This window comes from Muscardinus avellanarius, assembly GCF_963383645.1.
Source record: "Muscardinus avellanarius genome assembly, chromosome: 13".
Lineage (NCBI taxonomy): Eukaryota > Metazoa > Chordata > Mammalia > Rodentia > Gliridae > Muscardinus > Muscardinus avellanarius.
Genome location: NC_137799.1, coordinates 6,446,175 through 6,458,930, shown reverse-complemented (window position 1 = coordinate 6,458,930; position 12,756 = coordinate 6,446,175). Strand labels below are relative to the sequence as shown.

General features: G+C 56.8%; 1 protein-coding gene across 1 annotated transcript in view; it reads left to right on the top strand.

The window, feature by feature from the left end:
- HMCN2 (hemicentin 2) overlaps positions 1–12,756 on the top strand; it is a gene marked incomplete at both ends in the record, with an annotated part of 138,910 nt that overhangs the window by 74,510 nt on the left and 51,644 nt on the right. The window contains 10 exons of the mRNA XM_080708870.1: positions 455–733; positions 2,237–2,518; positions 3,857–3,965; positions 4,073–4,242; positions 5,311–5,465; positions 5,832–5,928; positions 6,406–6,501; positions 7,031–7,207; positions 10,870–11,027; positions 12,245–12,368. Of these exons, the coding sequence (XP_080564996.1) occupies positions 455–733; positions 2,237–2,518; positions 3,857–3,965; positions 4,073–4,242; positions 5,311–5,465; positions 5,832–5,928; positions 6,406–6,501; positions 7,031–7,207; positions 10,870–11,027; positions 12,245–12,368 (1,647 nt within the window). The remainder of the gene's footprint in view (positions 1–454; positions 734–2,236; positions 2,519–3,856; positions 3,966–4,072; positions 4,243–5,310; positions 5,466–5,831; positions 5,929–6,405; positions 6,502–7,030; positions 7,208–10,869; positions 11,028–12,244; positions 12,369–12,756) is intronic.

The window sequence follows — 12,756 nt, the reverse complement described above, 5'->3', positions numbered from 1 at the left end:
GATCAGGAGGGAAGGAGGTTTGACAAGGGCAGCGCTGTCTCCTTCGGGGATGTGGAGATTTTCTGTGCTGTAGCCACTGTCCCCTGCAGTCATCCTGGGTCCTGGGGAGGGGGTGCCCTGCCCTGAGGAAGCCCCGATCTAGTCCAGCTCCTCATTTCACAGATGGGGAGACTGAGTCCCAGAGAGGGCCCGGGACCTACCTCGGGTCATACAGTGCGTTAGAGACAGAGCGGGGTCCAGAGCCCACACCCGCGGACCCCTCTGGAGCTTGGTCCCAAGCTGGCTTCCCCTCGCCCCCCCTTGTCCCTGTTCACCATGCCATCCCCATCCCCCCCTTCCCCACGCAGCCTGTGACAGGTGCTTGTGGCCCAAGAGCGTGTGTGTGCTGCTCTGCAGGACGGTGCCAGCCCTGGGGGAGGGGGCGGCCTGTGACCAACTCCCCCTGTGTCCTCAGCGCCCCCCACCATCTGGGGCTCTAACGAGACAGGCGAGGTGGCCGTCATGGAGGGCCATCCTGCACGGCTCCTGTGTGAGGCCCGAGGGGCACCCGCCCCCGATATCACCTGGCTCAAGGACGGGGCGCCGCTACCCCCCAGCACGGAGGTGGTCTACACCAGGGGCGGCCGGCAGCTGCACCTGGCCAGGGCCCAGGGCTCGGACGCCGGCGTCTACACCTGCAAGGCCAGCAACCCGGTGGGGGTCGCAGAGAAGGCCACCAGGCTGGAGGTCTACGGTGAGTGGCGGCCGAGGCAGCTGGGGGGCACTGAGGGACGCCGAGGGCAGGAGGGCAGGAGGGGTGGCTGCGCACATGGGTGATAACACCCAGCAGCTCGTCAGGTCAGCTTCCCACATGCTATGGAAGAGACTGAGGCCGGGCAGGTCCACTGCAGAGCCCCGTCTAGAACCCAAGCCCACAGCCGGGCATGGTGGCGCACGCTTGTCATCCCCGCGCTTGGGAGGCGGAGACAGGAGGATCGTGCAGGTTCGAAGTCAGCCGCGCTGGCTTAAGAGACCCTTTTTCCAAATAAAAAGTATAAAATAGGTCTGGGAGTGTAGCCCGGAGGTAGAAGGGCTTCCAGGAACCCCAGTAACACACACACACACACACACACACACACACACACACACACACAGTAGAACCCAAACCCAGGCCTCCCTTGAGGTTTAGGGCTTTGCTAACCTTTCCCGAGCCCACGGAGACCTCTGGCTGAGAGCCTGACCCGGGGCCCTTTGCAGCATGAGCCAGTTTTACAGGGGGCGAAGGGACTCGGGGCCTCCCCAGGTCAGGGAGCGTAGTGAGCTCTGGGCCGAGGTTGCCCACTCACTCCTGGGAGGTGCTGACTACAGAGCTCAGACGCGGGGTCCAGGGCAGCCTCAGCGCACAGGCCCCGGTCAGCTCAGGGACTCGGCTTTTGTCTGCCAAATGGACATCGTCTGTGTGCTCATTACAGTTGCAATGCACCTTGGGAACCGAAGCTGAGAAGCACATTATGCCCTGGTCACAAGTGCCCGGGGCTCCTGGTGATGATTTCATTAGTTCAGCAAATTAGCCCCCCGCCCCCCGAGCCAGAGGGGAGCCACCTGCTCGTCTTGGTGCCAGTGGGCTCTCAGCCTACTTTATTTTTAAATTTTTGTGTTTGTGCGGTCCTGGGGATGGAACCCAGGGGCATTCTACCTCTGAGCGACACCCTCAGTCCTATTTTTTATTCTTTATTTTGAAACGGGGTCTCACTGAGTTGCAGAGGGCCTCACTAAGTAGCCGAGGCTGGCTGCGAACCCCGATCCTCCGGTCTCAGCCTCCCGAGTGCTGGGATGACCAGCGTGCCCACCACGCCCGGCTTTCTCAGACTGTTTTAAATCATGGCTGCCATGGCCACCGCAGGCTGCATCGGGAGTCTTCAAAGCCATGTCCTCTGGGCTCACGTTTATCCTGGCCATCCACTGCCTCATGCCAGGGAGAGGGGATTTGTGGGGAGCAGGGGCCCTGGCCCGGGGCCCCCAGCATTTGGAGTTAGCAGACCTACTGGGCGCAGATATTGGAGATATGCCCACAAACAGCATTCTACTTATGATGAGCGTGCAAGGGGGTAGTGGGGACAGAGAAAAAAGTCAAGAGTCACCCCCGGAGGTGACACCCACTGAGGGTCTGCCAGAGGCTCCCGGGAGGGGCCAGCTAGCGACCCAGGCGGGGGCGTGCCCGGGCTGCCGGGCCCTGAGCCGCCCCACCTCTTCCCAGTCCCACCCACCATCGAGGGCGCTGGCGGAGGGCCATACTTGGTGCAGGCTGTGGCCGGGAGGCCGGTGGCGCTGGAGTGTGTGGCCAGAGGCCGCCCGCCCCCCACCCTCTCCTGGCACCACGAGGGCCGGCCTGTGGCGGAGAGCAACGGGACCCAGCTGGAGGCGGATGGCAGCACTCTGCGGCTCGGGAGCCCCGGGGAGGCGGCCGGAGGCCTGTACAGCTGCGTGGCCAGCAGCCCCGCGGGAGAGGCCGTGCTGCAGTATGCTGTGGACGTACACGGTGAGCTGCGCCCTGGCGCTGCCCCTCCCGGCCCAGCAGCCCCCACGGAGGGGATGGCGGGGAGATTCCTGGGCAGGTGAACTGTGCTGGGCTCAGCAGGGATCGGATGGGATGGGTTTGAGCCCTGGGATCCAGGCTCCCTGCGCTGGCCAGGTGACCCCTGGAACCATTCTGCCTCTGTCTAAGGAATGGACATTTATTGAGAACTTCCGAGCCAGATTACACCTGTAATCCCAGTTATTGGGAGGCTGAGACAGGAGGATGGTAGGTTCAAGGCCAGTCTCAGCAACATAGCAAGACTGCTTCAAAATAAAAAATAAAATAGGGCTCAGGGTATAGCTCAGAGGTAGAATGCTACTGGGCTTAAACCCCAGTACAAATAAATTCATTAATTCATTCTAGGGATCAGGGTATACTCAGAGGGAGAGAGCTTAGTTACTATGCACAAGGCTCTGGGTCCAATTCCCAGCACCAAAAAAGACTTTCCTACATGCCGAGGCTGGATGTGGGCGCTGGACCCTGCTTAGCTGGATTTCTTTCTTTCTTTCTTTCTTTCTTTCTTTCTTTCTTTCTTTCTTCCTTCCTTCCTTCCTTCCTTCCTTCCTTTCCTCCCTCCCTCCTTCCTTCTCTCCCTTCCTCTCTTCCTTCCTTTCTTTATTTTTTTCTTTTTTGTGGTACTGGGGATTGACCCCAAGGACATTCGACCTCCGAGCTATATCCCCAGCCCTAATTTTTTTTTTTTTGAAACAGGGTCTCACTAAGTAGCAGAGGGCCTCACCAAGTAGCTGAGGCTGGCCGTGAACCTGCGATCCTCCTGTCTCAGCCTCCCGAGTCCCGGGATTACAGTGTGTGCCTAGGCCGGCTCTTTCATTCACTGGGCAGTGTGGCCCAGCTTACCCCTGCCAGCCCACACAGCGTTGGAGAGAAAGCGAGGGATGAGACCCACAGGCCTCCTGGGCCCTCGTTCTGGTGGGGAATAGACATTAAATAAAGGGCCCCAAAGCCGGGCCTGTAATCCCAGGACTGGGGAGGCTGAGCCAGGATCACAGGTTTGAAGCCAGCCTCAGCAATTTAGTGAGACCCCATTTCAAAAGAAAAAAGAAAAAAATAGGGCTAGTGATATAGCTCGTTCATAGACTGCCCCCGGGTCCAATCCCCAGGACCAAAATAAATAAATAAATGAGCCCAAGCCAATGGGGAGGCCGGGGGGGCCCTCACTAGCCTCGGACCATTCGTGGGGACACTTGCGGGGAAGGGGAGGCTGGAGCCTTGGGAAGGCCTCCGGCCAGGGCTGAATCTGCTCTGCTCCAACCACCCATCGCCCCGTCCCACCTGCAGTGCCCCCGCAGCTCCTGGTGGCTGAAGGCTTGGGCCAGGTGACCACCCTCGTGGGACAGCCGCTGGACCTTCCCTGCCAAGCCTCGGGCTCTCCGATGCCCACCATCCAGTGCGTACGGCGGCCGAGCCCGGGCTGGGGAAGGCCAGTGCACCTCAGGGAGAGGCGGGGAAGGCGCCGGTCCCTGGCCCACGAGGCTGGCCCTCCCACCGTTGCAGGTGGCTGCAGAACGGCCGCCCCGCCGAGGAGCTGGCTGGGGTTCGGGTGGCCTCTCCGGGGACCACGCTGCACATCGACCGGGTGGAGCCGGGCCACGCGGGCCTCTTCTCCTGCCAGGCCACCAACGAGGCGGGCACCACGGGGGCCGAGGTGGAGGTGTCGGTGCAGGGTGAGCGGTGCCCGGTGAGGGGTGCGGAGGGCGCTGGGCCTGGGAGGCGCGGGCCTGGCGTTTCTGGGCCTCGCGGCTCCCCAGGGACATGGTGCGGGTGGCTGGTCTCGGCTGCTCATCACTGAGTGTGCTCTGGCCCCTGGTGCCCGCTGCCCTTCCCAGCATCCTCTCCTTCACTCTCTTTATACTGACCACATGGAATCCATCCGATTCGTTCAATACAGCAGCACACTCTCCCACCTCCGAGTCAGCCGAGCGCCCCCCTCTCTCTCAGGTCTGTCCCTTCCCTCTAGGAAGGCCCCTCAATTCCACTGCGTCTCTGATCTGCACTGACCACCCTCTCCCAGCCGTAGCCCACCACCCACTGCTTCCAGAGCTCTGGGAGCTCCGAGGGGGCAGCATGGTGGCCCCCTTTCTCTGCCATATCTGGAGGCTCAGAACAGTTCTGGGCACAGGGTAGATGCTCTGTGAACAAAGGGATGGATGGGTGGGGTGTGGAGAAGGTGAAGGGTAGAGGTGGGTGGGTGGGTAGATGGATGGATGGATGGATGGATGCGTGGACGGACAGATGGGTAGGGGAGCAGATGGGTGGGTGGGTGGATGGGTAGATGTAGTAGGATGTAGGTGATAGGTGGGTGAATGGATGGAAAGGGAAGTGGATGGGTGGGTGGTGGATGGGTGGGTGGTTTATTAAATAGATACTTGATTGGATGGATAGGCAAGTAGGTGAATAGGAAACTAGACAGACGGACGGATGGATGGATGGACGGACGGACGGACAGACGGACGATGGGTGGTTGTATGTGTAGAAGGGGGATGGGTAGACGATGGGATGGATGGATGGATGAACAGGTGGGCGATGAGGGGTGAAAGGATGGGTGGATGGGAAACGTCTCAAGGGCCAGGGCTGCTCAGCTGGCCCCCAGCCTGGAGCTCCTTCCCCTAAACCATGCTTGTGGAGAGTGCAGGAAGCGAGAGGCCAGCCCTTTCCCCGGGGCAGAGGGGCTTTCTGGATGCCCCTGCACCGTCTCTGGTCCTGACCCCATCCCTCCTGTCTCCCCCGCCCAGAGCTCCCGTCTGTCAGCATCATGGGGGATGAGAACGTCACAGTCCCTTTCCTGCAGCCCGTGGCCCTCCAGTGTGTGGGGGCTGGGGCACCTCCCCCGAGCCTCCACTGGTGGAAGGATGGGGTGGCCCTGGCAACCTCAGGGGGGAACCTGCAGGTATGTGTAGGGTCCAGGGCTGGCTGTGAAGCTGGCATAGATGGCACCTGCAGGTGGAATTGGCACAGAGCCCCCTCAGCCTGGGGACACTCAGGGGAGCCAGGGGTGCTGGGCTGAAGAGGGGAGGGGCTCTTAGCCTATCCCAGGCCCTAGGAGCTTGGGCCAGCAGAGGGAGAGAGGGAGAGATGGGGACGGGCCCAGAAGTGAGAGGAAGGCCCTGGAATTGGTGCTTTTGCGCTCGCCCTTGGGGTCAGCAGCGCAGTGGCCTCTCACTGCCCCGTCATCACTGTGACTGTCCCCAGCCCTGAGCTCTCTGTGCCTTCCTCACAAAATAACCCCACAGCGCGCACCCTGCCTCTCCCGCAGATTGACAAGGTGGACCTGCGGGACGAAGGCGTCTACACCTGCGTTGCCACCAACCTGGCCGGGGAGAGCAGGAGGGATGTGGTGCTGAAGGTTTTGGGTGAGGACACGGGCACCGGCAGGGCCCGGGCTGGGTGGCGGGTGATCTCTAGAGGGGCTGTGGCTGGTTGTTAAGGCCTTACAGGAGGGCGGCAGCGACCGCTCCGTGGCTCCTCCCACGGCGGGGGTTAGGTGAGGTCTTGTCTGTGTTTAGGCTTATCTGTGCTCAGTGGCTTCATTTGGGGGTTTGTGTGCAGCCTGGCAAGTAGGGGTGGTCCCGGCCCGGGTCCCTTTCAGTGGCTGCGTGGATGTCACCTCCTAGTGCGCTGGCTGGGCGCTGGGGTGCTCCTGCCTGCTTGCAAGGACAATCGAAACCGCTGTTCTCTGTTCCTGGACTTAGTTCCAGGAGTGGGGTTCCCTGGTCACAGGACATGAGCTGTGGTAGAGCCCCTGTTGCCCAGGACTTACTGGGAAGACTGGGATTGGAGATGCCCAGAGCCATACCCATCAAGCTGGGTCCCACCGTGTGTCTCCCCAGTGCCCCCCAACATCGAGCCAGGCCCGGTCAACAAGGCAGTGCTGGAAAACGCGTCAGTGGCCTTGGAGTGCCTGGCTTCTGGTGTGCCCCCTCCTGGTAAGACCCTCCCCACCCTTGGCCAAAGGCTCCCTGCAGCTGGCCGGGGCTCCCCATCTAGAGGCCTGCAGTGCCAGGCACTGTCCTCCTGTGCCCTCCTTAGCGGTCATTGTGTCGGGTCACCACCAGGGCCCAGGGCTTTGTACTGCCGTCTAAAGCGAACCTGTAAGGCTCTGCCCAGAGGGCACTGTCCCGGAGCTGGTACAGGCAGGGGCAGGACCAGGCCCTCAGAGTGTCCTTTGATCTGGGGTTCTTCTCGAGGCGAGCACCTGAGCAAAGGGCTGTGTGCTTGGGGCGACACATGGGGTTCTGCATTCAGACTGGGCTGGGGTTATCGGGGGCCCAGGAGGAGCCCCTGTGCCCCATCTGACCCAGCTCTCCCTCCTCTGTGTGGGGTAGTCACCCCTTGGGCACCTGGTGAGTTCTGGGGTGGGCCTGGCAAGAGGTAAGAAAGCAGGATAAAACAGGAAGCTTCTCTTGGAGTCTGAAGGGCTGGCGGGAACCCTTGCTCCTCTCCTTTCTTTCCCAGATGTCTCCTGGTTCAAGGGCCGCCGGCCCATCTCTGCCCGGATGGGAGTGACAGTGTCAGCGGATGGGAGAGTTCTCCACATCGAGCGAGCCCAGCTGTCTGATGCTGGGAGCTACCGCTGTGTGGCCTCCAATGTGGCGGGCAGCACGGAGCTGTTGTATGGCCTCCGGGTCAACGGTGAGTGGCCTAGGACTGCAGGGGCACTTTGACAAAAATTAAAATTTGCCTTTCCTTTCATGTATCTAATACTCTGCCCATTCATGTACTGATTTTCCTGGTCATATACCCATCCATCCATCCATCCATCCATCCATCCATCCATCCATCTATCCATCCATCCACCCACCTATCCATCCATCCATCCATCCATCCATCCATCCATCCATCCATCCATCCATCTATCCATCCATCCACCCACCTACCAATCCATCCACCCACCTACCCATCCATCCATCCATCCAGCCAGCCAGCCAGCCAGCCAGCCAGCCAGCCATCTATCCATCCATCCACCCACCTACCCATCCATCCATCCATCCATCCATCCATCCATCCACCCACCTACCCATCCACTCATTAGTCTATCCACCATCCACCTACTCATCCATCTCTCCAACTATCCATTTTCCCATTCATCATCTACACACTTACTCACCATCTACCTATCCATCCTTCTATCCATCCACCACCCACCTATCCATCCATTCATCCATTCATTCATCTAATTATCCATCCACCACCTACCTACCCATCCATCCATCTATTCACCCACCATCTACCTATTTACCCTCCATGCATCCATTCACAACATCTACTCAATCATCCACCATCTATCAGTCCATCCATTCATCCATATATCTATCCATCCACTCATCTACCCGCCCACTCATCCATCCACCATCTACCTATTCATCTCTCCACCCATCTAGTCCATTCATCTGTCCATCCAATTATCCATCTCTCCACCCACCCACCATCCACCTACCCATTTATCTGTCAATATATCCACTTTCTATCCATCCATCCATCCATCCATCCATCCATCCATCATCCACCTCCCATCTATCCATCAATCCAGCCATCTATATGCCCATCTGTCTATCCATCCATCCACTCATCTACCCATCTACTCACCCATCTAGCATTCATTCATTCACCTACTCATCTATTCATCAATACATCCATCTACACATCCACCTGCCGCAAACCACTCAGTTGAAATGGGCGTGAACCCACTCGCGATCGAATCAATCTCAGAAAAGATGGGCGAAGAATTAGGGTGCTGTACTGCAGCCGCTTATCTGCAGTGATTCTTTCCCTTCTAGGAAATAAATTTCTTTAAGTTCCTGTTTACAGCGCTTCTAGAAAGAATCTGACATGGACAAAAGCTTCTTGAGCTAATGACACTTTATTACAAGAACCCAGAAAATTTATATCTTTCACCAGTGGGGTTAATAGTAAAAAAAAAAAAAAAAAGGAGTGTAATCACCATAAATCAATAATCAAGGTAAAAAAACAAGTTAGTCCGGCTTTCAAGAGATTAGCTCGGAATCTTCTCCAGATCCGCAGCAGATCCAGCTGTCCTTGCGAAGGGCAAATTCCAGAAGAAACGGCACGCCCAGGGCTTGGAGAATAGGCTTCTCATGGAGTCTTCTTTAACTTTTTGGAACTTTCCGTCTTTAGGGCTTAGACCATATGGCAGGCATGGGGAGATGTGGCGATCCAGGTGGATGTAATGGAGTTCTCCCGGGTGTGTTCGCCTTGCCTTCTGAATTCTGAAAGCCTAAGCAAACTCACAACACACTTGGCAGATAAACACCAAAAGATACCATGAAGTTTTTAGATTTAGTTGTCAGATGTACTTCCTTAGCTGCAGAGCACTTTGCCTCAAACAATAGGCTTATTAGAAGCCTATCCCATCTTTCTGTCCACTCATCCACTACACATACCCATCTACCACTTACCCATCTATCATCCATCAAGCTATCCAATTATTCATTCATCCACTCATCTACCCACCCACTCATCAAGACATCCATCTACCAACCAATCTATCCACCTATTCGGCCATCATCCACCCACCCATCCACCTGCCCACCCACCCATCTATCCACCCATCCACCTGTCCACTCATCCACCTACCCACCTACCCACTCACCCATCTATTGATCCAGCTACCACCCACTATCCATCCATCCTTTCATTCATTCATTCATGCAAATATTCAACTGTCAGCCAGGCATGGTGACACACACTTATAATCCTAGGACTTGGGAGGCCGAGACAGGAGGATCATGGGTTTGAGGACAACCTCAGCAAGTAGTGAGGCTCTCATCAACCTATTGAGATGCTGTTTCAAAATAAATATTTAAAAATAGGGCTGGTTAATCCCAGCATTTGGGAGGCTGAGGCCAGAGGATTGTGGTTCGCGGACAGCCTCAGCTACTTAGTGAGGCCCTCTGCAACTCAGTGAGACCTGGTTTCAAAATAAAGAATAAAAAATTGGGCAGGGGGTGCAGCTCAGAGGTCAAATGCCTCTGGGTTCCATCCCCAGACCTGCAAAAAAATATATATATATGGATGGATGAATAGAAAGATGGATATATTGACAGATAAATGGGTAGGTGGATGGTGGGTGGGTGGAGAGATGGATAATTGGATGGATAGATGAATGGACTAGATGGGTGGACAGATGAATAGGTAGATGGTGGATGGATGGGTGGGCGGGTAGATGAGTGGATGGAATATATATATATATATATATATATATATATATATATATATATATATATATATATATGGAGGTGTAGCTTGGAAAATGCCTCGGAGTTCAATCCCCAGTACCAAAAATAAAAAAATTCAACTGTGCATATAACTAAATTAATCCAACCATCTTTCCATTCCAAACCTGCCCATCCATATACCCATCCACCTACTCACCTGTCAATCCATCCATCCGTTCCTCCATCCCTTCTACCATCCATCCATGTAAGTATCCAACATCTCTCCACCTATCTACCCATCCCATCCTCTGCTCACCATTCAGTCATCCATCAGTCTACCCATCTACCTACCTACCTACCACCTACGTACCTTCTCTCCATCCACACTTATCAAATGCATGCTCTGGGGGAATCCCTGGCACTGCAGCGCTGAACAAGAAAGACCCAGAAACGTTTAGTCTAATGGCAGATCCAGTAATCACATCTCCGTGCCATTGCAGTAAGAGCCAGTAAACGTGCGGCACAGCTTCGGGCAGGCCTCACGAGGTCCAGGAGGAACTCTGACAGCTAGGTGCCTAAACCGAGGCCTCCAAGGCCCGAGGCTGCAGACTGGGGGCTGGAGGGGGAGGGCGGTGGAGACACTGAAAGGAGGCTGGGGGCCAGGTGGTGCTGGAGGCTGGAGGCTGGAGGCTGGGCCTCTCAGGCCTTGGGGGCCTTCATTCTGAAGCGGCAGAGCCTGGCAGGGCCTGGGCCAGTGCCTCATGACTTGGCCTCCAGATGCAATAAAATCTCTGGGACTGCCTGGAGGGTAGTGTCGCCCATGACACCTCCGAGTTGGACCAGCCCCGTGACGAAGGGCTTCTTCTAGCCCAAGTTCGGATGCTGCCTTCTAGCTGGTCGACCTGGGGCAAGTGACATTCCCTCTCTGAGCCACAGTTTCCTTTTGGCGGAAGCCTCTGGTGCTGTGGGAAGGATGAGACCTCAGCGTTGAGAAGTGTGCAGTGGCTGCCGCGTGAGGCCAGCCGGCCGCGCGCTTTGTCCGTGGCCATGCGCCCCCGACGGGTGGCGCGGCCATGCCACCACAGCGGGCTCAGCCTGCATCGTGCCCCCTGCCCGCAGTGCCTCCCCGGATCACGCAGCCACCCAGCCTGCCCGGCCCCGTGCTGCTCGGCGCCCCTGTCCGCCTGACCTGCAACGCCACCGGCGCCCCCAGCCCCACACTGCTGTGGCTCAAAGATGGAAACCCTGTGTCCACCGCGGAGACCCCTGGCCTCCAGGTCAGTAGGGCGGGAGCCCTCTCTGTCCCTCCGCAGGTGCTGGGCAGCAGAACTCGAACCCTGGGACTTGGGGTGAGGGAGAAGCAGAGATGGCCTGAGCCTGGGCTGGAATAGGAAGGAAAGGGGCTGCCCGCCAGAGGGAACACACCTCGCCATGCCAGCCATGCGTGCAGCTAAACTTTTCCTATGTCACGTTAAAGTGAGAAAAGCAGCTGAGGTCTTTTTTTTTATTATTTAGAAAGAAGGTCTAGCTAAGTTGCTGAAAGCCTTGCTAAGTTGCAGAGGCTGGCCTCAAACCTGTGATCCTCCTGTCTCAGCCTCCCAAGAAATGGGATTACAGGTGTCTGCTACCACGCTCAGATAATTAAAAAAATATAATTTTTCGTGATTGTGGTGCTGAGGATTGGATCTAGGGGTGTTCTATCTTTGAGCTACTCTCCCAGCCCTGTGTTGTGGTTATTTATTATTATTGTTTATGTTAATATTATTTAATATTATTATTATTATTATTATTATTATTATTATTATTATTATTATTATTATTATTATGTGGTACTGGGGATGGAATCCAGGGGCATTCTACCTCCGATCTACACCCCAGCCCTATTTTTTATTCTTTATTTTTGAAATGGTCTCACTGAGTTGCAAAGGGCCTCGCTAAGTAGCTGAGGCTGTCCATGAACCTTAATCCTCTTGTCTCAGCCTCCCCAGTGCTGGGATTACAAGCGTGCACCACCACGCCCGGCTATGTTTTTTTTTTTTTTTAATTTGGAAACAGGATCTCACTAAGTTGCTGAGGCTGGCTTTGAACCTATGATCCTCTTATCTCAGCCTCTCAAGTACTGAGATCCCAGGTGTAAGCCACCACGCCCGGCTTAAAAATTATTGAGATATTTTGCTTCTTTTCGCTTTCTTTAAACTCCGTTGAGATGTCACCTTCATGGCCCATCTCAATTTGGAGCCGTATATCAAGGGCTGTTCAGTGAACAGCATGGCTCCAGAGGCCCCCTCAGGAGGAGGTTGATGGGACCCTCCCCAGCCGGCAAAGGTCCAGGTCTGGTACAGTCATGGCTTCCTGCCTCGTGGGCCCCGGGTTCGAGATCAGGCTGTCTGGGTGTGCCTGGACCCAGGCAGGACCAGCCTGTGAAGGTGAAGCCCGTCCCTTGTGGTGGGCAAGAGCAGGACGCTGCCTGAGCCGGGCTTCCCTGGGGGCACAGGTCTTCCCTGGGGGCCGGGTCCTCACCTTGGCCAGCGTCCGGGCCTCCGACTCCGGCAGCTACTCCTGCGTGGCCGTGAGCGCCGTGGGCGAGGACCGCCGGGACGTCCTCCTGCAGGTCCACGGTGAGTCTCGGGCCAGGAGGGCTGCGTGGTCCAGACCAGCGGGGCCAGGGAGGCAGGTGGGGGGTTCAGAGAGTGGTAGGACGAACAGGTGCCCGCCGGGCACGGCTGTCTTTGGTGGGGCGTTCTAACTGGGGTCTCTCCTGGAGTGCCAGCCCCCAGGGGGGGTAGCAGGCGCACAGCCGGAAGGCAGGTGGCCCCCCAGGCCCAGGAGCTGCGTCCAGACACGTCGTAGAAGGAGCCTGAAGCGGCGGAGCGAGTCGCTCAGGGTTTCCATCTTTGAGCCACCGCAGTGTGGGGCTGGGGGCGCCGGTGGCGTTGCAGGTCAGGCAGCCTCAGCTACTTAGCGAGGCCCTTTGCAACTCAGTGAGACCATTTCAAAAATAAAGAA